A 20,819-nucleotide genomic window follows, 5' to 3' on the forward strand; every position below is an offset into this window, starting at 1 on the left:
GAGGCTCTTAGCCTCAGCCCCAGAATGAAAACGACGTGGAGCTGCCCCCACAGCACATACAAAGTACAGAGCCTGACAAGTCAAACCTGATCAAAATAAGAGTCTTTACAAGTGTCTCTGGAGATGGGAAGGAAAAAAAAGTCATAAATAATCATTATGTACTTCCAACAGTAAAATTCTCCCAGCCACCCCTTTCAGCTTGAACTCCAAAGTGTCTGAGGCAGAGATTGGTTGGGCACCATCAAGTAAATAAAAAAATATTCAGGCTGTCTCCAGGTGCTGATGGTCAAGAAGCAGGTCAGGCCTAGAAAGGAAAACACAGGAGGCATTAGAAAGGGGTGCCCCCTCTCCTCTCCCTCTCCTCAGTGAGGGGAAACCAGGGGAGGTCTGCTTGAGGCTCCCCACTCTGACCTCTGGAACCCACTGGTCTTCCAAAGAGACGGTAGCCAGCAGCTCAAAAGGGCGGCAAGGGGACTATTGATAGAATTAAATTGAGTCAGAGCTGAAGAGCGGGTTAGGAACCTTCCAAAGACACTATCCTCCTCATTTTACAGAATAGTAAAGGAAGGCTACAGGCAAAGCAGGGGCTGCCACCGCCCAGCGTGCACAATGTTTGCGGAGGGAATGGAAGAGGGTACCTACCTCCCGAGCATAGACCGAAGGAGCAGGTATGACGTAAATCTCAGGAGCATCTCCATCTTCGGGGCGATTCCAATCTACGGACGAGCTGCGAAAGAAAAAGACTAGGACCCTGGCTCTTTTAAATTCTCAGATCTCGTTTGCCTCACCAACCACGGAGGGGAACCCAAAGCCAACTAGGGGAAGTGTGGAACGACCCAGTCAGAAAAGGGCTGGATCAGGGATAACAGAAGGGACGATCAGGGCCGCCCTCAAGGAATTAGGTCAGTTGCACAACGGAGATCGACACAAGCAGTCCACAGGAACAAGGCAGGCCTCTGCGGCCCAGCGCCTCACCTCGGGCCATCCCCGGAACCCTCCTGCGTCCTCAGGTTGTTGAGTGCGTCCGGGACAGCGTGAACGAACGGCTCTGGAGTCCCCACCAGCAGGGGAGACCCAGTATCTCGGCCAGGGCCACAGCGTCGCAGGTGAACCAGCAAAAGCGCAGCGCCGGCCAAGCCTGCGGCCACCAGCAGCCCCAAAGCCGGTGGCAAAAGGAAGCGCCGTGGGTCACTTTGCCGCAGGCCGGGTGGGACCGCGGGCAATGCGCCTCTGCTGTCCTCGTCTTCCGGGCCATCGTCGTAGGCGTGAACCGAAAACTCGCAGCGCGAGCCCATGTAGCCGGGTGCACAGGCGCAGACGAGGCCAGAGAAGTGGGCGTAGCAGCGGCCGCCGTGGGCGCAGGGCCGTGCGGCACAAGGGTCCGCGCGCTCGCGGCAGTCGCGGCCTCCAAAGCCCAGCGCACAGGAGCAGCGGCGCGAGCCACCGCCCTCCACACACGTGCCGCCGTTGGCGCAGGCGCGCCCAGCGCAGTCATCCAGGTCGTGCTCACAGCGTGGCCCGGCGAAGCCGGCGCGGCAACTACAGCGCAGGGCATGGCCTAGGTCCAGGCAGAGCCCACCTGTGGGATAGTGGCGTCAAGGGCACAGCTGGGTCCCCGCAACCTGCCCAGGCCAGTTCCTCAGCTGTGTAAACCCCTTTTCTCAGGCTCCCCTGTTTGTCTAACTCCAGGGCCAGCCTCTAGGAGTGTGCCTGGTACTTCTTGACCGCTGGTGAAGTCTTGGATCAACTCAGCCTCACCTCGTTGGCTCTTTTTCTCTCAACTTCCACCATACTTAAATAATTAACAGTTCCAGAATGACGGGTCTGAACCACCTGGCCTTTGCCAGTGCCTTGTCCCTTTCCCCTTCCTTCTTTTCTCCCTCTCCAAGGTCAGTCCTCCTCAGGTCTTGGCTCAGATGTCCCCTCCTCCAGAAAGCCCCCTGGAATTCCTCCATCAGTGCCCCTCACAACCCTGACCATTCTGGACTCTAGCCCAGGATGACTGTCTCCCCCTCTGGGCTGGTACCCTCAACGAAGGCAGGACCCAGAGCTGTCCTGGTTACTATTGTGTCCCTAGTACCACTCAACCCAAAATGAACACTCAGTGAGTGTTTTGGTGAGGATTCGCGATGAGAATACACCAAGCCTTTACATTCATATTTAAACTTCTAATACCTAGTTCAGATCAGGTCTCTTCACAACTCAGACACCTCCTGTGGCTCCATCTTTCTTGGGGTAAAACCAAAATCTTCTCTATGGCCCATGAAGTCCCATAAGATCTGTCCTGGTCACCTCCCTGACTCATCTCTCACCACTCTCTCCTCACTCACTGCTTCAACCACACGGCTTCCCTGGGATCCTCAACACACCAAGCAACATTTCTACCTCAGGGTCTTCACAACTTTCAGTTCCCTCTGCCTGGAGCATAATCTTCCCTCAGCCCCCCATGTTGCCCCCCCTCACTACCTTCAGCGAGGTCTTCCCTAACCATTCTACCTAAAATATCAACCTGCCCCTCCACCCCCATTCTGGCTTTATTTTTCTTAGGTTTTATTACCATCTAACCTCCCACGTAGTTTACTTACTTCTCTTGTTTATTCTCTATCTGCCCCGTCACTTCTCTTAGAGCAGGGGTTTTGGTTTCATTCCCTGCTGTATCCCCAGGGCCTAGATCAAAGTCTGGTGTGAGGTAGACACTCAATAAACATTTATGAGTTAGGAATATCACCTCACCCATTTGACAAAAGAATAAACTGAGGCTGGGAAGAAGGGCACTTCTCCAGCCCACAGGGCTTAAAGGAGGCAAAGCCAGGACTTCCAGCTGGGACTTTTTGCACCAAGCCCTGCTCTTGCCTACTGACCATGCAGGGATCCCCACCCGCATCCCTGGCCCTTCTGGTCGCCCCACCTCACCATTCTGGCACGGTTGCAGGCTGCACCGGTCCACCCTCTTCTCACAGTTGGAGCCTTGGAAACCGGGCGGGCAGTGGCAGATGTAAGCAGAGTCGGGGTCTGCACCTCCCACACACAAGCCGCCATTGAAACAAGGTCCATCCGCACACGTCACCCCGCTCACCTCACACTGCAACCCATAAAACCCACGGGGACAGGCACATTCGAAGGACTCAAGTGTCTCCTGGGCAAAGACAAGAGGACTTCAGACTGAGTTCTCCTTGGAGCAAAATCCCACCCCTCTCTTTAGTCTTGACTATGGGAGCCGCTCTTTGTCATATCCCTCCTCCCAGCGTGCAGGGGCCTCACCTGAAAAGTCCTCCCAAGACAAACCCTCCCTCCACTCCATGTTTCTGGGTCTTCCCATCCAGTGTCACAGGAAGGAAGCTCTGGAGGCCCAAAGAGAGCCCATTCCCACCTCTACCCCTTCACCTACCAAATGCTGCCTGCTTAGTCTGCCCTCCCCAATTCTGTCTGCACAGCCAATCCTACTTAGAGCTCCTGGCTCTGAGCCCACCTCTCTGTGGAGCCTTCCCTGGATCTGCCCTTCACAGGCCCCGCCCCTAACCTGAACCCTGAGTGTGCCTCCCTGCCCCCCACTGGCAGTGTCCAGGGCACCCACTCTGGAGTCTATGTTATCCCCGTACACATCAGGCTCACGCCAACAGCCACATCTTTGCTTACCCCAGGCCACTTACCTGGTCTGTCCTCTCCAGTCACCTCCCCTCAGCCTAATCGGACTTCAGAAGCCCTAGCACTGGGCCCATGTCAGCGAGCCCTCTCTGACGGGCCCCAATCCCAAAACCCCATGCCACCTACCTTGAGTCCAGAGTTGTTCTCTGACCCACAGGAAGGACAGTTTCTGGCCCCACAGCAGTCCCACACCACATTCTTATGTGCCACCCACTGGGCCTACTCTCCCCAGTCCCATTTCTAGAACCTCATCCTAGATTCAAGCTAGACCCCTCTAGGAAGCCCACTCCTGACAGCTATCCCCGGCCGCCCCCAGGCTGCTGTCTCATGGAGCCCCAGTCAGGGGGTGGTGGGAACTCCCAGGGTAAAATACTGATCAGGGTGAGGTGCGAAGGGGTGATACTAACACTACAGCTGCCCCCGTTGGCACACGGATTCCCATCACAGGCCCCAGGGCCAGGTACAAGGCATCCAGTGACAGCAGCGGATGGACCCCTGGAGCTCGGACAGGTGCTGGTGGAGACTGGGACTGTGCAGAAGGGCCCAGTCCAGCCCTCCATACATCGACATTCATCAGGCTGCTCACAGAAGCCATGCTCTGGGCTGCAACCAGCTCGACATGCCACTATGGCGGACAGAGAGGTAGAAGGAAGAGGAATATTGATGAGGGCAGCGTTGGAAGGAGAGAAATCAGAGACGTTTCCGAGCACTTTCTGTGCACCAACTTGTTTCTTCCTTATGAGAGACAACCCTCTGGGCTAGATGGTTTTGCAATTCCCAGTTAACAGACAGGGAAACAGGTCCAGATAGGTGGGCTAACTTGCCCAGCTAGAAAGTGAAGGAATGAGGAGCTGAACCCAGGCCACTGGGCTCCAGATAAAGAATGGAGTGGGGACTCACAGGTCTGAGATTGGAGAGGGGAGAATGAGGGAAGGGCATCTGGAGATTGGGGCAAGGGGGGGGGATTCCTGTCCTTTTCAGGGGAGATGGGAGGACCTTGGATTAGGGCAGGTCTGGGAGGATCTGGATGAGCCTAGGAGTCCTAGGAGCTTTGGCGGACTCAGAAACTTGGGAGGCAACCTGAGAGTATCCAGGATGGAGGCCGGAGATCCCAAGCTTTAGAAAGCAGTGGGGTCTGGTATGCATTTGTAGGGGGGTAAGATGAAGGCTCTTTTGGTGGAGTAGGGGAGTTATTCCCAGGGATTTCCATAGCACCTGGGTAGGTGTAGAGAGGGCTCCAGAATTAGAAGAGCTTTGGGAGTCCTAGCATCTGGAAAGGGGAGGAAGGCAGGGTACCAGCCTGGGAAATGGGTGTGGGGTTTCTAGTTGGGACAACAAGAGTGTGGGACAGAGGGAAGAGGGCTGGAGTGCCCAGGTAGGGCTGGAGAGAAGTCTAGCCTCATTTCCCCGTATGTGGGTAGCTGGATCGTGGGAGGGAGCTAGGCTCATGAGTGAAACTAGAGCTGAGCCTGGGGTACATAGCCAGGAGTCAGTGGCATGCCCTAGTTTCATGGAGTGGGGTATCTGGGGTACCTGGGGAAGGTTCTTGAGTCCTCAGTTACCTGAAGAGGGTAACCGGGTTGCAAAATGGGCCCGGGGGCGGTGAGTGGAGCTTAAAAAAGGGTCAGGAACGGGCTGGGCTACTCAGGACTCACGCGGTGCCTCGCACTCGTCCTCAGCGAGAGTACAGGGGCGCAGTCCTGGGCCACACCGCGAGGAGGCGCTGCGCGAGCGGCACAGGCGCGCGCACGTGGCCCCGATGGCCGGTGGCTCGCAGCGCGCTCGGTAAATGAAACGCAGCTCCCAAGAGCCTGCGCGCTGCACGTCCCGAGCCCAAGGGCCCCCAGCCGCCAGGCGGCGCCGGCCAGCCACGCGCGCCAGCAGGCTCCAGGCGGACCCTGCGGGAAGAAGGGAGCGACTCTGGGATGGGCTCCGCCGGATCACGGCCGCACTCAGTCTCGCGATAGAGCCGGAGAGTGCCCGCTCGCACTCTTCCTGGCCCCTGTTAGTGAGGCCAAAATACGCCTTTTCAGCTCTGAGAATGGCAGTTACCCTTTAGCGGGGCGGTGAACTCCCCTACTGCGCTCTGGGACCTTCGATGTTGCAATCCCATCTAGACCTAGAGACCATCATGATTATTACAGTTCTTTAGAAGCCGAAATACCCCCAATGTTTTGCCCCACAATCTTTGTATATTAGTGATAAGATCTCTAACATCCTGTAACATTTGTTATCTTTATATAGCCAAGGGACAATAACATGTCTTTTTGAAGCGATGTCATAATATCCCCAAATTGTGCCTCAGGATCTCTCTAAATCAAAATGATCACAAAGACCCCAATTACTAAATAAATTATTACCTTTATTGCTTGAGGCCTTTGGATCCCAGGAGGGTGGCAGTTTCCCCCTAGCAAGGCTATCACACGCCAATATTGTGCCACGGCTTTCTATATTAAAATGATTACAGAACCCCCACTGTGGGCCTTACATGACACCAAAGTCCCCTCAAATTAAGGATAAGATTACCTCATATCCCTCCCTGAATACTTTGCTCAATATTTTGATAAAACTGCAACATCCCATATGAACACAGTGGGAGAGCTTCACATATAGGAACCAGAAGTAACTCATACCCTCGGTTCTCAGAATCAGATGATGAAACAGAGTAGGACTGTTGCTGTGAGACGCTCACTCTATCCTGTTCTGGTGGTTTCACCTCTAAGATAGTAAGAGCTTCCTCTGCTTTACCTGGTACTGGGACCATAGACTCCTACATCCAGTACCAGGACATTTCTACATCAGCATGCCCTGGAGCTGTCAACACCCAGCACCACTCTCCAGGAGCTGTGAGGACATCATAGTTCTAGAGATCCTGTGAATGCCCACCCTACAAACAGCTCTATGTCACTCTCCTGGACTTCACGTCAGACCTCAGCTCCCAGCTCCCACACTCTACACAGTAATCCTGAGACTAAAAACACTCACCTCCAGTCTGCTCTCCTAACTCCTCTCTCCACGTTTCGATGATGAGAGAGAAGGTGCCCTGGCAGGGCGAGAGGAAAGAATGAAAAACAGTGGTCAGAGCAAGTACTCAATGAGGGCCAGAATTTAGGGGTGATCATTCCAAGCACCAGGCAGGCAAGGGACAGTTCCTAGAGGGGCTGGTTCAGGGAAGGAATGACAATTTTGGCTTTCTTTACTGAGTGCTTACTAAGTGGTAAGGACTATACTCAAGATAACCTGGTTGAGCCCTGGCTGCTTTGGCTCAGTGGATTGAGTGCCGGCCTGTGAACCAAAGGGTAACCCGTTGATTCCCAGTCAGGGCACATGCCTTGGTTTTGGGCCAGGTCCCCAGCAGAGGGCACATGAGTCAACTACACATTGATGTTTCCCTCTTTCTGCCTCCCTCTCCCTCTCTAAAAATAAATAAAATCTTAAACTTGGTTGAATCCCTCCAAAGAGACCCTTGTGGGGTACCATGATGACCCCATTTTACAGATGAGAAAACTGAGGCTAGAAAAGGAAAAGTCACCTGACCAAAAGGACAAGAATCTAGAATTCAAATACAGATCTCTTCACTTCTGTGCTTTTGGGATTGTGGGATGGGAGATAAGATTTTGGAGGTGAAAGAGCCATGAATATGGGTTCCAACTGGAAGATCTGAGAAGGGATATGGTGAGAGTAGATTGCAGGTCCCCAAAACATGGTGTGGGAGACTCCCTAGGTACAGGAGACTTGGAGATAAAGATAAGGATTCCGGAATTTAGGGATCCCCAAGGAATAGAGGTAGGGTTCTGTGAATTTATGATTTTCAGAAGGTGAGTTGGGAGGTTCTCAGAATTTGAGGTCCCAATCATGCAGGGTTGGGACCATAATATTTTGGATAACTAGAGGGCAATTTATCCAAATATTTGGAGTAAGAAATTTTGGGGTCCCCAGTAGGTAGGGCTTATGGGTCTGAGAAAGTGGGGTTCCAAGTGGTAGAGTTACTGGTCTGAGAATTTGGAATGGAGGGACAGGGTTGGGGACTTGGAAGCTGGAGGGCAGAAAGGGGTCAACGTTCAGGTAATGACTCCAGCATGGGGGTGCCCCGGGACCAGGTCTCACCGGCCAGGCGTTCCGGAAGGGTACGCGCATGGGGCCTATGGGCAGAGGCAGGTCAGCCGCTGGAGCCCGCGACTGCTCGGTGTACACCGGTCCGCGCACACTCAGCGCCGCGCCCAGGGCGCACGGAGACTCCGCGGCCTCCTCAGAGACCCCTGGTTTCATACAGACCCTGAAGAAGAGGCGACATGAGGGCCTGGAGCTGCAGGGGGACCTGGGGGCCCCTGGGTCTGGTGCCGGTCGGAAAGATTGGATCTGAAGCTCAAAAATGCCGGCCGGCCGTGCCTGGAGAGGAAGGGGCAAAGGGTGAGGTGATCTCGGGTACCCAGGAGTTCCGTCCGCCCTGGGCCCCCTTCCCAAGACCTCCGGCTCACACCCCCTCCCATCCATTCCTTTCTACTCTGCTCTGACCTGGGGAAGGAAAAAGAGCGCCAGGATCACCGTCCAGGACAGGAGTTGGGGCATCCACGGGCAGACCATGGCCTTTCTTTCGGAGGTCTGAGGAGCAGCATCTGCTGGCTCTGGAGCCTTATATATGAGGGGACGGCTCCGCCCCTTCCAGCAGCCGCGGCTCGAGGGGACTCTTAGGGGAAGAGGTTGAGGGGAAGGGGAGCATGCAGAAGCAACCCTCATAGAAGCAACCATGAGTTTGGGTCGTGGGTACAGGCAATGTAGTGAGAATGTATAATCTTGTATTTGGTTGTGCGCACGTCTGTGTGCGGCCAAGGATGGGGTAGAGTTACGGGGTTGTATATAAGATTGTGTGTGTGTGTGTGCGCGCGCTCGGACGCGCGCATGGACTGGAGGGTGTCCATGACTTTGTGATGGTGTCTCTGTGAGATTGTGGCTCCTCATGTGTCTCAAATTGTACATGGGTAAGCCTGTTTGTGAGGCTGTAAATAATTCTAAGATTCAGTGTGCGTGTACACACACGCGCACGCTTACCTACATGAGATACGATTTCATGATTATGTGACTGAGATCGGTTGGCTGTGTGGCTTCTGTGAGATCCTGGACTGCTGGGTGTAGTCCTTATGAACCTGTGACTTCGTTGGCTGTATAGGTGCCTCTTAAGTGGCCATGTGGAGGGGGTGAAGGAAGGTCTCTGCAAGGTTGTGAATGACCCAGTGTGGAAGCTCCATGGGTGAATGTAATGAAGATTCGTATTCTTTGTGGATCTGTGTGTTTCCTCTCCCCAGGACAAAGCCAACCTCCCAAACTCCAGTCACGGATGCACTAGACGCCAAGGCAAGGAGCACGGGTATCCGAGGGGCCTCCCAGCTGTATGTAAATGTTGCCATCTGCCGGGCGGCGCCCCTCCCCCTTAGAACTGCAGCTGGGCTACCCGTTTGGTCTCTGGAAGGTGTGAGGAGCAAATGGGCAGGAAATTCCATCTTCACATATCAAGGGCCGCTCCCTCACTCCAGGATGAATGGAGGGGGTGGAAGGGAACCCCCGGAGCCCTCCAGAAATCCCTTAGTATCCCAAGACCAGGGCAAGGAAAGTCAGTTAGGAGCAGATGTTCCAGCCCACTCTGTGACAGGTGCTGAACAAAGCCCTTCAGATGGAGTCAACTTTTTTCTCTCCCCTCCCCCCAAATAAAAACTTTAATACTTAAGAGGCTAATGATCATAGGAAAAAATACAGGTTCAATTTATATGCATATTTTTCTTTTAGTGAAGTGTGACAGAGTGAATAAAAGCATAGCCCAGCAGAGCCAGACATACAGTTAAGTGCTTAGCATTTTTAATGAATGAAATTCAACCCAAAGCATTTTCTCTTAATCCTTAATGGATTTTAGGCAAAGGGCCATAGTCAAATTGTGCAGAACATCCCAGGTTCCTCTGCACAGATTTTCCCTCTACTTGTTCTCACCATTCAGACTTCACCTCCTGTGAAAGGCCTTCCCTAAACACTCCAAGGTCGGTCATCTCCTCCAAGTTCCCAGTCCCCTGTGCTTCCTCTATCCTGACCCTGACCACTCTGACCTATGGTGTCTAAGCACACACCTTGTCACTCTCCTGCACAGAATCTCTCATGGCTCCCCAGCGCCTTTAAAATACACGTCAAAGAGTCTAAGGTTGACACTGAGGCCCTCTTTCCCCATCATCCCTACTCAAACCAGGTCTGTGGCCCCAAAGTGTAGTGCCAGACCTCATAGACCAGTGACTGGGCAGCAATTAGGCCCTCTACTGGGGTAGGTGGAGCAAGCTTCCCATCGTGAGCCATTCAAATGGGATTTGGGCAGCCATTAGAACCAGCAGTGAAGGTGGCAAATTCCTGCTCCAGATAACTTGGGAAGGTAACATTTCAGGCCTGGAATTTTGAGGACCATAAAATAGCCAGCCTTTATTGAGGGTCTGTGGCAGGCATAACAGTATTTCACACGAATTCTCTCACATGTGTGTGTGAAGTACTTTAAAGGATTTTCTAAGCTTCTTTTTGGCTTCAGGACTTCCTTATGTGCCTACAGGCCATGCTAAGGTGAACAAAGGAGGGGAGAAGCCATGTGGATGGGGAAAAAACATTCATGGCAAATATCAAACCCGAGGGCCTTGAGGTGGCTGTGCCTGGCACTCAGGTATCCCCACAGCCTCCCTCCTTTCATTTTGGCCTCAGCTCAAACACACCATCCCAAGTCTTTTCCTGTCTGTTCCGTCGCATCTAAAACAGCACAAGTCTCCACACCACTCTGTATCTTTCCATACTTCATTCCTCTTTATGCATTTATTACCAAGAAATACCTGACCACTGTCTAGCTCCTATATGAGATTATCAGCTCCATCAGGGCAGTTTTTAATCTAACTTGTTCACCAACGCACCCTTGTGCTTTAGCCCAAGGCCTGGCAGTTGGTACTTAGGAAATAATGAATGTATGAGGAAGGCATTAACCTCTTACGAGGAAACTGAGAAGCTCAAGACCTTGTCCAGGGCCACAGGGCTTGCAAATGGTGTGTGACATAGGAATTCAGACCCTGTTAGGGTGTGCCTTAACACTGGCCCAATCCTGCCTTATGGATGATACCATGATGCAGCCCTAGAGCATTTTAGGAAAACGTCCTAGACCATGTAACTTAAGCAGTGTCTCAGAAGCTGCTGTGCACAAGTCAAACCCTCTCTTCCTCTTGCCCTCCAGCCTCGAGCAGGTGTGGCCTGGCAGCACCATCCCTGAGCCAGCACCAAGGCTGGAGAGGCCCGGGGAACCCACTGGGCACTGAAGACTGTGCCTCCCACAGTGCCGGAGCCTTAATCCCCAGGGGCCAACGAGCACACACACTTCCTCCTTTCATGCCCTGTGCAGACAGGTCTGAGTCACATTTCAAAAGGCCCCTCAGATTCTGGGGGACTAAGCACATCACCCATGAGGTAGGCAAGCACACACTTGTGGTGGTGGCTCTCCCTGTCCACACTTTCCAGGATCGCATTGCCCAAACACATGAGCCTGCTGGTTAAGATTGTCTCCAATTCTCAAAGAGAATGTGAAAAAAATAAACAAAAAAGAACCACAGGCCCTTCCCTCAATCCCTTGGAGGTCCTCAAGCTAGGGAGTCCTAAGGACATGAAGAAAACTTCCCTGTCACAGGCAGTACACCTTGGAGGGGCCAAACTGTGCATGTTATTTTAATCTGTGAATAACCAGTATGACCTGGTAACAAGACCCATGTGAGTATACATATAGCCTGAATGGGAACGGCCTCATTTACAACACACAACCACTCTACCAAGATAGGTACTATCATCACCTCCATTTCAGAGACGAGGAAACTGAGGTAGAAAGGTGCCTTGCCCGAAGTTCATACAGCTACCATTTGAGTGCCTTCATGGATGCCTCGCTCAGCCCTCACGTTTAGTGTGGGACATGTACTGTTATCTTGTAAATGTGGAAACTGAGGCGGCACTGAGGTGCAGTAACTTGCCTAACGTTACAGTCAGGAAGTGATAGTGCTTGGATTTGAACTCAGTCTGCAACTCATGCTCTTTAATAAGTGCTGTCCAATGCAAGACCCAGGAACTACATGGGGCTATTTAAATTAAAATTAATTAAAACAAAATTTTAAATTCCATTTTTCATTTACCTTAGCCACATTTCAAATACTTAATATTCCCCTGCGGCCACTGCACAGCGCAGATGCAGAGCGGTACAAGTTGGTCCAAGTACTGCAGAAAGTTCCATCGAGAGTGCTGCTGCTATCTGTCTAATTAGGTCACATTTAAAAACTGGAAGACTTAATATAAAAATCCCAATTTTTGACTTGCACAGAAAACCAGAAGATTGCCCCGGCAGGTGTGGCTCAGTGGATTGTGTGCCGGCCTGCGAAGCGATGGGGTCGCTGATTCGATTCCCAGTCAGGGCACGTGCCTGGGCTGCAGACCAGGTCCCCAGCAGGGCACATGTGAGAGGCAACCAGACATTGATGTTTCTCCCCCCCTTTCTCCCTCCCTTCCCCTCTAAAAATAAGTTAAATCTTAAAAAATAAAAAATTTAAAAAAACATTCAGAAGATCAAGCAACTCTATACCCACCTTTCCATGGGGCCAGTTGGCAGAGCTGAGCAGCAGCTGCCCTCTTCAGACAGGCCGATCTCGGTCCACCACAGCCCACTGAGCCCACACTTCACGTATTTACCCAGCAACCTGGCAGCTACCTGCCTTTAAACCCCCAGGGCAGTCCTTTCTTCTCTTTTCCACAGATGGCCACAGGTGGGGAATCTGAGGCCAGAACGGGAGATGGACTTTTTGCAGATCACACAGCACACAGGAAGACACGGCCAGAGCAGGGACCCGGGTTTTCCGATTCCCAGTCCTGGGTTACAAACTGGCTCTGATCCACCAAAGCACCCACTCTGTGCTTAGCAGCTCATCAGCCACTCAAACTTCACCCTGATGCCCCCATCTGGAGACTCTCCGGACACAGGAGTATGGCATCTGTGATGGACTTTATTGGACATGTGGCTGCCCAAGCCGTGGTCTGGGAGCACTGCAACCTGGGGTCTAGGACCCAGGCAACTGAGTTTGAGGCGGCCCAGAGGTCAGGGCTGTTTGGAGCGAGGCCACAAGCGGCTGGTGAGAGAGCTGAAGAAGAGGTTCTGCTTGCTGGACTTGGAGAGCTCGGCCAAGCGCTGCTGCTCTTCCTGGGATTGGGGCACAGATGAAGGAGGGGGAGGGTCAGCCGGGGTAGGCAGGACCTCTCCCCAGATTCCCAGGTCCCCAGCCCTCAGTGCAGGAGCTACCTTCCTTAAACCTCTGCCTAGCCCAGACCCCCTTCCCCAAACCCTCAGAACACCAGTCCAGACACAAAAGGAGCCCAGAACCCCAGAGCCCAGTCCAGACATTGGCTGGAGCCAGCTGAGTCACAGGAGGCCAGACTCCAATTCCAGGACCCTCATGATCCCCTTCCCCAGCTTCTACGGAGCCCCTCTCTCTCCTCAATCCTGGGAACATATTTACCTGAACGTGAATGCTGGTGAGACCCTAAGCCCTTTACCACAGTGCACTGTCCTGCTCCCAGGGCCTCCAGGACCTAGCCTTGGGTCCTGTGACCTCTGTGTGGATGCAGGAGGATCCCAGGCCCAAATCTCCAGGGACTGCTCCTCTGGGCACCCAGAACTCCGGCACTACTCCCAGGAACCCAACCCAGATTCTAGACACCCTCAGCCTAGACCTTTCCCAGACTCTCTGCCCTACTTCCAAGTCACCAGATCACATTAAGCCACCAGATCTCCTTTCACAGACCTTTGGGACAAGTGTCCATGGATCCCTCTTCTAAGGCTTGATCCAACCCACAGTCCACGATAAACCGAGGCCCCCAGACCAGCTCGAGACCATAAAGAACCACCTCTCCTCCAGACCTATCGCAAATGATTGGTGTTTCCTGCCTTCTTTTCTCAGAGCAGGTGCAGAATCAATCTGCCTGTCATTATAAGACCGGTTTGGGACAGGTGGCACAGGAAAGAAGGTATTTGCTCAAGGTCACATAGCCCAAAGCCGAGCCAGGTTGCTCCCGGGCTCTGCCTTCAGGAGCCTGGGAAAGTGTTGTGATATCCCCTACTACCAGGGCTGGGGATGTGAGTACCCACCTGCTCTAGCCGGCTTTGCCGCTGTTTGAAAGCCTCCAGTGGGTCATCCTCTAGGGCGTAGTGCTCCAGCACAGTCCGTACATCCTCCACACCGTTCAATGCAATGGCTGTGGGGACAGCAGGTGGGGGTCAGCCAGGCTGAGGGCCAGAGGCAGGCAGGGCCCCATAAGGGTAAATAAAGGTCAGATCCCACAGGGTCGGTGCTACCTGGAATGCTTAACACTTTAAAGGGCTCCCCTGAACATTCCTGAGGTGCACCCCAAACATTCTAAGAAGCTTCTAAAGACTGCAAGATGCTCATGGACCTCCCACATCTCAAGTATCCAGTTTTACATGAAAAACAAGCCAGGATCAAATGGCTATCATTTCCCTTGAGCATCAAAGACCCTGGGGTCAGAGGCCAGGTCAGGGGTCAGCCTCACTCTTGAGGAAGGCAGACAGGTCCAACAAGACCCGGTCATCGGAGTTGCCATCCCAGGGCCGCAGGGCAACACCATTGTAGGGCTGGAGGCGAAAGGCTTCCTTCTTGCAGTCCACCACGACTACACGGGCTGGATCCCGATTTAGACAGGAAATATCCTAGAAGTGGGTGATACGTCAGGTCAAGGCCTAAGTTCCTTCCCTTTCCACCAGGAACCCACAGAGGAAGACACACACACAGACACACACACACACACACTCTCACACATACACAGCACTGCCATCTGTGACCACCATGATTGAGCCTCCCAAAGACCAGGGTGGAATGATGGTATCAAATCCCCCAGGGACCTAGTCACACAGATTCCCAGACACAGGTCTGGCACAAAGACAGGTAGATTTGGAGTTTCCCTATGAAGGAAGGGAGCCAGGCACTTGTGTGTTCAACCACTGCCCATAGTGACTGACATATCAATCTGTGAACCTCTCAACCAAATAAAGAGATGCAGACAGATCTGGAGCCACACAGTCACTCAAAGACAGGTACCCAGAGGCAGACCATTCAAAATCCTCAATCACAGCCCATGTCCTTCTGAACCTTGAATGACTATGTAGACCCACCAACACACAGTGAGAAAACCAGCAGACACCCACACACATGGGAGCTTAAACCCAGAACCACAGAGACCCATCCACAGATCCATATATTCCTGGACCCATGGATATATTGCTGCTAACAGCAACAGACCCCAGGTCAAACAAACCCCAACACAGTCTCAGATAAGATACTATAATTACACAGCCCCAGACACAGAGAATCAAAAACAGCTTCTAAACTTCATGTTCTTACCCCTCCACCTCTTTGGGGAGACCCAATTCTCCACCCCCCTCCCTGCTCCCACTGCCAGATTCTGGGGAAGGGGGAAGGGCGTAGAAACCCAGCCCAAGTTGGGGGCAGGCTGGTGTTCTGACAGATCAGACCCCAGGGAAGAACCAGAAGGACGGCTGACACTCAGGTCAGAGCTGGGCTCTCTCCCGCAGAAGTGTCAACCCTCAACCAATCCCAGAGATCCACCCACAGCCCCCACGGGGCACCTTAACATGGTGCCCATCCATGTATCGTGTGGCGTCTCGGAAGAGGCGGTAGGAGATGAAGCCATGAGGGTCCACGCTGTCGATGAGTGGAAAGGCAGTCTAGGGTACAATAGGAGGACAAGGTCAGGCTGGGCGCCCTGGCCTTTCAGCTTTCTCTTACCTCCCCCACGTCAACCATCCCTCCACTGCACCAGGGCCTCACCATGCCAGTCTCTGATGTAAAGATGACGATTTCATACAAAGGGGCAAGCTGCTGGAATAAGGTCTCGATGCCTGGACGCTTCTTAAACCTCCAGCCAGTGGCCAGCTGGGGAGGCAGTGAGAACAGTGAACACTGAGACCCAGAGGCCCCCAGAGCCCCCAAGAGAACAAAGATCCAGCCTGAGGGTCTCCCAGAACCAGAATGTTCTCCTCCTGTCTCTATGGCTCTTGGGGTTTCAAAAGTACATAGCTGTGAGTGAGTGTCTTGGAGTCTGGGTCCCAGAATAACCGCTGGCTCTTGTGTGGCACCTACTGTGTGCTGAGGCACACTTACAACTACCTAAGGGGTGGGGAGCACCACAGTTGAGGAAAACGAGGCAATGAGAGTGACACCTCCTCCCCAAGACCACAGAGCAGAGCTTGGGCTAAACGCCAGCCTGACTGCAGAGTCTACACTCCTAGCCACATCACCATGATCCGGCCACCCGGGTCGATCCAGTGTCCCCAACCCGCTGCCTTCCCCAGGACACACCGACCACTCAGGGTGCAAGAGGACACCAGTGAGCTCCAAGACCAGTGTGTAGGGCGGCTGGTAGTACGGCTCTCGTAGAGGGTCTGGGAGAAGGCAGGGGCTGGTGGGCTCGATGATCATCTGTGTACAGGGGCAGAACAGGGGCACTCAGACAAAGAGGCAGGGGGCTGGGGCTGGAGGGGTAGGGACTGGGCGCTGGGCACCTACTCACCTGTCTATAATCTTTGAAATATTTGTATGTCCGGCGCAACTGTTGTACCAGAATTGGATCTAGGAGAACACCAGGGCACAACGGGATTCTACGATAAATCACTGATCTACCTCTGGAAAAACCAGCACTTTACTTATCTAGCAGATAAACACAGGTATATATATCCACCTGGTTTGAACCAGCACATTTCTAAGTCCAAAAGTAGAAGGTAATGACATACCCCCCAGACAGGAACAAATGTATTTATTCACCTGCCCAGTTTTAAATACCTCTCCCCACACACCACTCCAGATATAAAATAGAATGTTTATGCATCTGCCCACTTAAAACCCACTGTAACTTTGCTGACATGATGATACTATATTTAGTCCATTTGGAACTATTAGGTTTCCAGATCTGCCTGCTTTAAGCCAATATGCTGAGTCTAGTTAAAAACATTAAGAATAGCCCTGGCTGGTATGGCTCAGTGGATTGAGCACTGGCCAAGAAACTGAAAGGTTGTGGGTTCTATTCCCTGACAGGGCATATGCCTGGGGTGCGAGACAGGTCCCCATTTGGGGGTAAAGAAGAGACAACCAATCGATGTTTCCCTCACACATCGATGTTTCCCTTCTCTTTCTCCCTCCCTTCTTCTGTGAAAACAAATAAATAAAATCTTTTTAAAAAATATTGACAATATACAGACACCTGTGTACTTTAAACGAGTGGTTCTCAATTAGGAACAATTTTGTCTCCCCATTTTTCCAGGAAATTTGGCAATGTCTGGAAACATTTTTGATTGTCAGGATACTGGCATCTAGTGGGGCTGAGGCCCAGGATGCTGCTAAACATCCCACAATGCACAGGACACTTCCTCACAACAAAGAACTCACTAGCCCCAGGATCAACAGGGCCAAGACTGAAAAACCCTGGTTTAAATGAATTTACTGAATCCAGTTTAAAGCAGAATACTTACATAATTACCTACTTCAATACAGTATTTTCTAGTTTTAGAAACCAAAACACTGAAACCAGTTAAAAAAGTAAACACATTTTAAACTGGCTTGTTTACCTAACTGGTTTAAATCGGTATACTGATTTGTTCAAACCAGTATGATTCAGCTTCTGCCCAGTTAAAACCAGGTATTTACCCACCTGCCCAGTTTACAACAATCAATGAATCAACATGCCAGTACACAAGTGCCCCTAGCACAAACAGGTGGCTTTCTGGACCTTCCAATTTTATTTTTCTCCTGGGAAAGGCCAGGTGTGACAAAAATGACAACTACTCTCTACTATGCAATTGTCAGAAATTCCCTACCAAAAGCTGGGTAACTAAAAGGGGGAGCGAGGAAGGAGGCATTGTTTTGGAAATGAGAAGTTGGATGGGATGGGGGATTGAGGGCAGGGGCGCAGCAGTCACAAAGAGGAAGGGGTTAGGGGCGGCATATGCTCAGGTCTAAGGCACAGAACCATGTGTGTGGCACAGACAGCGCCTTCTCCCCAAGCACTTCCATACCAGACTCCCCACCCCCATCTGTCCCTGACCATCTGCTCTAGGGCTGAGGGGCCAGGAAAGGGGACTGGGGCTTTGTAGTGGCCCCCCCTCAAAGCCATCCAGCCACTGACTCCCCTACCCCCCAGGAGGAGGGGCCAGGGCCACCAGATGGGCAGGGCAACATCCCTACAAATAGCCAAGCAAAGCCAGGAGGGTCAGGGACCCTAGAATTTGTGCTTGTTTACTCACCATTGTCGAATTCGTCAGGAATCTATGAGGTGGAGAGAAAAATGGAGAGTTTGGCATGGCAGAGGCAAAACCCCATCACACCCAGAAAATAATTCTCCAGGACCCTGGAAGGAGGAGGCAAAGATGCCTGGGAGGGTGAGACTCACCCCAGACCAGAAATGAGCCTGAACAGACCAAAGGGGAGGGCACCCACAGGATGGGACCCCTGGCAAGGCCTCTGTGTCTCTTTCCCCCTCACCTTGGCACCAGTTTCATCCACAGAGTTGTTTCCTGCAAGAAAGACAGAGGTTGATGAGAAGAACTGCGACCCAGTCTGAAGGGAGGAAGAAAGCAGGGGGCCTGGACTCCTGGGTGTTAAGGGAAGAGGGCTTAAAGCATGGTCTCCTAAGATTGAGAGAGGAGGGAGTTGGTAGCCAGGATCCCTAGGTCTCTGAGAAAATAGGGGATGGGGCCAGGTCTCCTGGGTCTCTGAGGGAAAAAGGGACTCGGGGAAGACTCGAGTTTTGGGTTCAGAGGAAAGAGGAAGTTTAGGAGGCTGGTCCAGGCCTATCCTTCCCCTTTTCCCTCTTCCAGGTGATTCTCTATAGCCCAGTGCAGGAACCAACTAGAAACAGTGAAACCTTGAGCAGAGAGAATAGAAGCGGGGAGGGGGAGGAGAGGGAGGAGGGGGAGGAGGAGGAGACTTCCCCCTTTCCAAAGTAGATGTTCTAGTTGGCCGCTCTCCTGTGGGAGGAGCCAGGGAATGATGCTGGGAGAAGCCCTTAGGGTAAAGAGGGAAACATTCTTAGGTAAAATAAAAGAGGTAACAGAACAAAACTGCAGCACAAGGATGTGTTCCTCACCGAAGATATAGACGACACTCACGGTCCCTCCGGCCCCAAGCAACCCGGCAAGCCAGAGTGCGACTTTTTTGGCGTAGCTGGGACCTTCTGTGCCCCGCTGCTGCTGTGACCCTTGTGCTTGGGCCTTAGTGCTCGGGTGGCTCCCAATCTCCTTGGCCTACAGTTGAGAAGGGGTAGGTTAGCCAAGTGAGGAGAGAGAAGGTCAGGATGGCCTGGGCACCCTGGTAGGATTAGAATCAATGTTGGGCCAGAAAGCAGACACCCACACAGGCTCTGGGGTTGTGTCCCTGGAGGGGCAGCCAGCCAGAAGATTGATTGGGTCTCTCAGAAGGGTCAAGAAATACTGTCCGGCTCCAGGATCCCAAGGATTCAAAAGTTGGTAGGCCAGGCGCCCAGGATCCTGGAGGCAAAGGACTGGAGAACCTGGAGCCCAGAAAAGCGGGGCACGGAGATGAGATCAGGAAGCCTGGCCACACATTGGGATGCCAGGAGCAAGGCAATGGAGGACACACGAGGGGATAGAACGGGGAGTTAACGTATCCGGTTGTCTGGGGCTCAGGGTAGAGAGGGGACGGGACTCGAGGTGGGGCAGGGGAGCAATCGTTTGTCTGGGGCTTAGGGAAGCAGGACACGAAAATGATGGACCTGGAGGTCAGAAAGCCTAGTTCTCAGGCAACATGGAGACAGGTCAAATCAAAAATCTGAATGTCTATTTCACCACCACCACCGCAGGGAAACTACCCCCAAGGCAAGGCTGGGACCCCAGCGTCCCGAGTCCCTTCCCGACAAGTTATTACCTGAGTGGTCACTGAGATGAGGAACAGGTGACCCCTTCCCCGGGCACCCACGTGGTGTCCAAAGGAGGTGGAGTCCAGAGGGCGTACTTGAGCCCCCAGCATCTAGCCCGGGGGTGCAAGTGCTGGTCACCCCGAGAGGCTGGGAAGGGCCCCGAAACGCGGACGGCGTTCCATTCAGCACCCTGAAGCGCTACGTGCCAGAACCCTGGGGCGGCAGAGATCTGCCGGGAACTCCAGGAAGGGGCCTCCGCACCCGGAGCCCACCACCCTCCGGCTTACCTGGTCCGAGGCCCGGGGGGGCGGCGTCACCAACCTCGCGCACAACCCCCGCGCGCCGAGACGGAGCCCGCTCCGCAACCGCAGACCCAGCGCCGCCGAGGCCGCCATCTTGTGCTGACGCCACGCAGCCCCGCCCATTCACCCCCCGTTTCGCGCGTCGGACCCTAGGCTTCGACCAATGGAAGTGCAGGGGCGGGGCAGGCAGACGGCAGCCCGAAAGAGACAAAGGACCTCGGACAAACAGCCGCAGGCGTGCGCGCCTAAGGCGGCCTTCCCGCGGATCCTCGCGAGCCTACGGAGATGGAGTGTCAGCCTGCGCCACGCCCCGCTCGGCCCTAGCGCACGCCAACGCCCCGGCTACTAGACCGCGCTAACACCCGTTGCTCATAGGTAAAGCTGAAGCCATAATGAAGAAGTCCTAGGGCTTCCAGCCATCACAGACTCGCTTCCTCAACGTGGAGCCGGGAGGGCCATCTGTCTCCTCTTAGAGACCTTTCTTCCCCTTCCTCCGATGAGCGTCTTCTTAAAGGTCTGAAAGGCCGGCCAAAGATCAGCGGCTGTGTCGGGCCGGGTCGGGAGTGTTGGAAATCAATCAGAGGCCACAGGTGGCCACGGTGGCTCTCCTTCAGATCATTTTCAGCGGGGCGGGGGGAAGGCTGATAGTGTTTATGGAAACTTTAAAAACATGTAAAACGACCATGTAACATTTAGGGATAAATACTGATACAAAGTATTAAAGCACAAAGTTGGTCAAAAGACAAATGGAATTAAGGGTTGTGGATTCCTTTGGCAGGGAATGGACTAGGGGTGCCGCTAAAGTGGGTTCTATCTTGTACATATTATCTCCTAAACTTGGTGGTGGGGACGTGGGTGTTCCTGGTTATATTTTTG

At 53.1% G+C, this 20,819-nt stretch overlaps 2 protein-coding genes across 3 annotated transcripts; both read right to left on the reverse strand.

Moving 5' to 3' along the window:
* Window positions 1-244: 244 nt before the first annotated feature.
* Window positions 245-8,229, reverse strand: DLL3 (delta like canonical Notch ligand 3). The gene is made up of 9 exons (XM_054580845.1): window positions 8,161-8,229; window positions 7,753-8,034; window positions 6,631-6,688; window positions 5,301-5,543; window positions 4,053-4,270; window positions 2,914-3,136; window positions 976-1,579; window positions 643-727; window positions 245-304 (listed from the first exon to the last, which is right to left on the reverse strand). Exons 1-9 carry the CDS (start codon window positions 8,227-8,229, stop codon window positions 299-301), a joined length of 1,788 nt encoding a protein of 595 aa, XP_054436820.1. The 3' UTR covers window positions 245-298.
* A 3,554-nt stretch (window positions 8,230-11,783) lies between these two features.
* On the reverse strand, window positions 11,784-20,066 carry TIMM50 (translocase of inner mitochondrial membrane 50). 2 transcript variants are annotated; one of them, XM_054580795.1, is made up of 11 exons: window positions 19,119-19,261; window positions 18,853-19,009; window positions 18,249-18,280; window positions 18,011-18,032; window positions 16,285-16,343; window positions 16,074-16,193; window positions 15,543-15,647; window positions 15,341-15,439; window positions 14,248-14,404; window positions 13,826-13,932; window positions 11,784-12,880 (listed from the first exon to the last, which is right to left on the reverse strand). In XM_054580795.1, the coding sequence occupies exons 6-11, from the start codon at window positions 16,191-16,193 to the stop codon at window positions 12,779-12,781; spliced, it is 690 nt and encodes a 229-aa protein (XP_054436770.1). In that variant the 5' UTR covers window positions 16,285-16,343; window positions 18,011-18,032; window positions 18,249-18,280; window positions 18,853-19,009; window positions 19,119-19,261; the 3' UTR covers window positions 11,784-12,778. The 2 variants fall into 2 exon arrangements, with proteins under 2 accessions (XP_054436770.1, XP_054436769.1); XM_054580794.1 differs by lacking the exon at window positions 19,119-19,261 and adding an exon at window positions 19,929-20,066 and having other exon boundaries at window positions 11,785-12,880.
* Window positions 20,067-20,819: the final 753 nt, after the last annotated feature.

The sequence above is a fragment of the Pteronotus mesoamericanus genome, unplaced genomic scaffold (genome assembly GCF_021234165.1).
Source record: "Pteronotus mesoamericanus isolate MK-2021 breed Mesoamerican mustached bat unplaced genomic scaffold, CSHL_Meso_final contig_639, whole genome shotgun sequence".
Lineage (NCBI taxonomy): Eukaryota > Metazoa > Chordata > Mammalia > Chiroptera > Mormoopidae > Pteronotus > Pteronotus mesoamericanus.

What these genes read in the sequence shown, in the direction of transcription:
- TIMM50 (XM_054580794.1), bottom strand. Translation starts at nt 20,066, where the DNA reads ATGGGCGGGGCTGCGTGGCGTCAGCACAAGATGGCGGCCTCGGCGGCG. An exon ending in GAGTGTCGTCTATATCTTCG is followed by an intron (nt 18,281 to 18,852) that starts GTGAGGAACACA and finishes TCTTTCTTGCAG; the next exon opens with GAAACAACTCTGTGGATGAA. An exon ending in CCTGTCTGCCTTCCTCAAGA is followed by an intron (nt 13,933 to 14,247) that starts GTGAGGCTGACC and finishes CTGTCCCCACAG; the next exon opens with CCATTGCATTGAACGGTGTG.
- DLL3 (XM_054580845.1), bottom strand. Translation starts at nt 8,229, where the DNA reads ATGGTCTGCCCGTGGATGCCCCAACTCCTGTCCTGGACGGTGATCCTG. An exon ending in GTTAGGAGAGCAGACTGGAG is followed by an intron (nt 5,544 to 6,630) that starts GTGAGTGTTTTT and finishes TTCTTCCCGCAG; the next exon opens with GGTCCGCCTGGAGCCTGCTG. An exon ending in GGACGAGTGCGAGGCACCGC is followed by an intron (nt 4,271 to 5,300) that starts GTGAGTCCTGAG and finishes TGTCCGCCATAG; the next exon opens with TGGCATGTCGAGCTGGTTGC.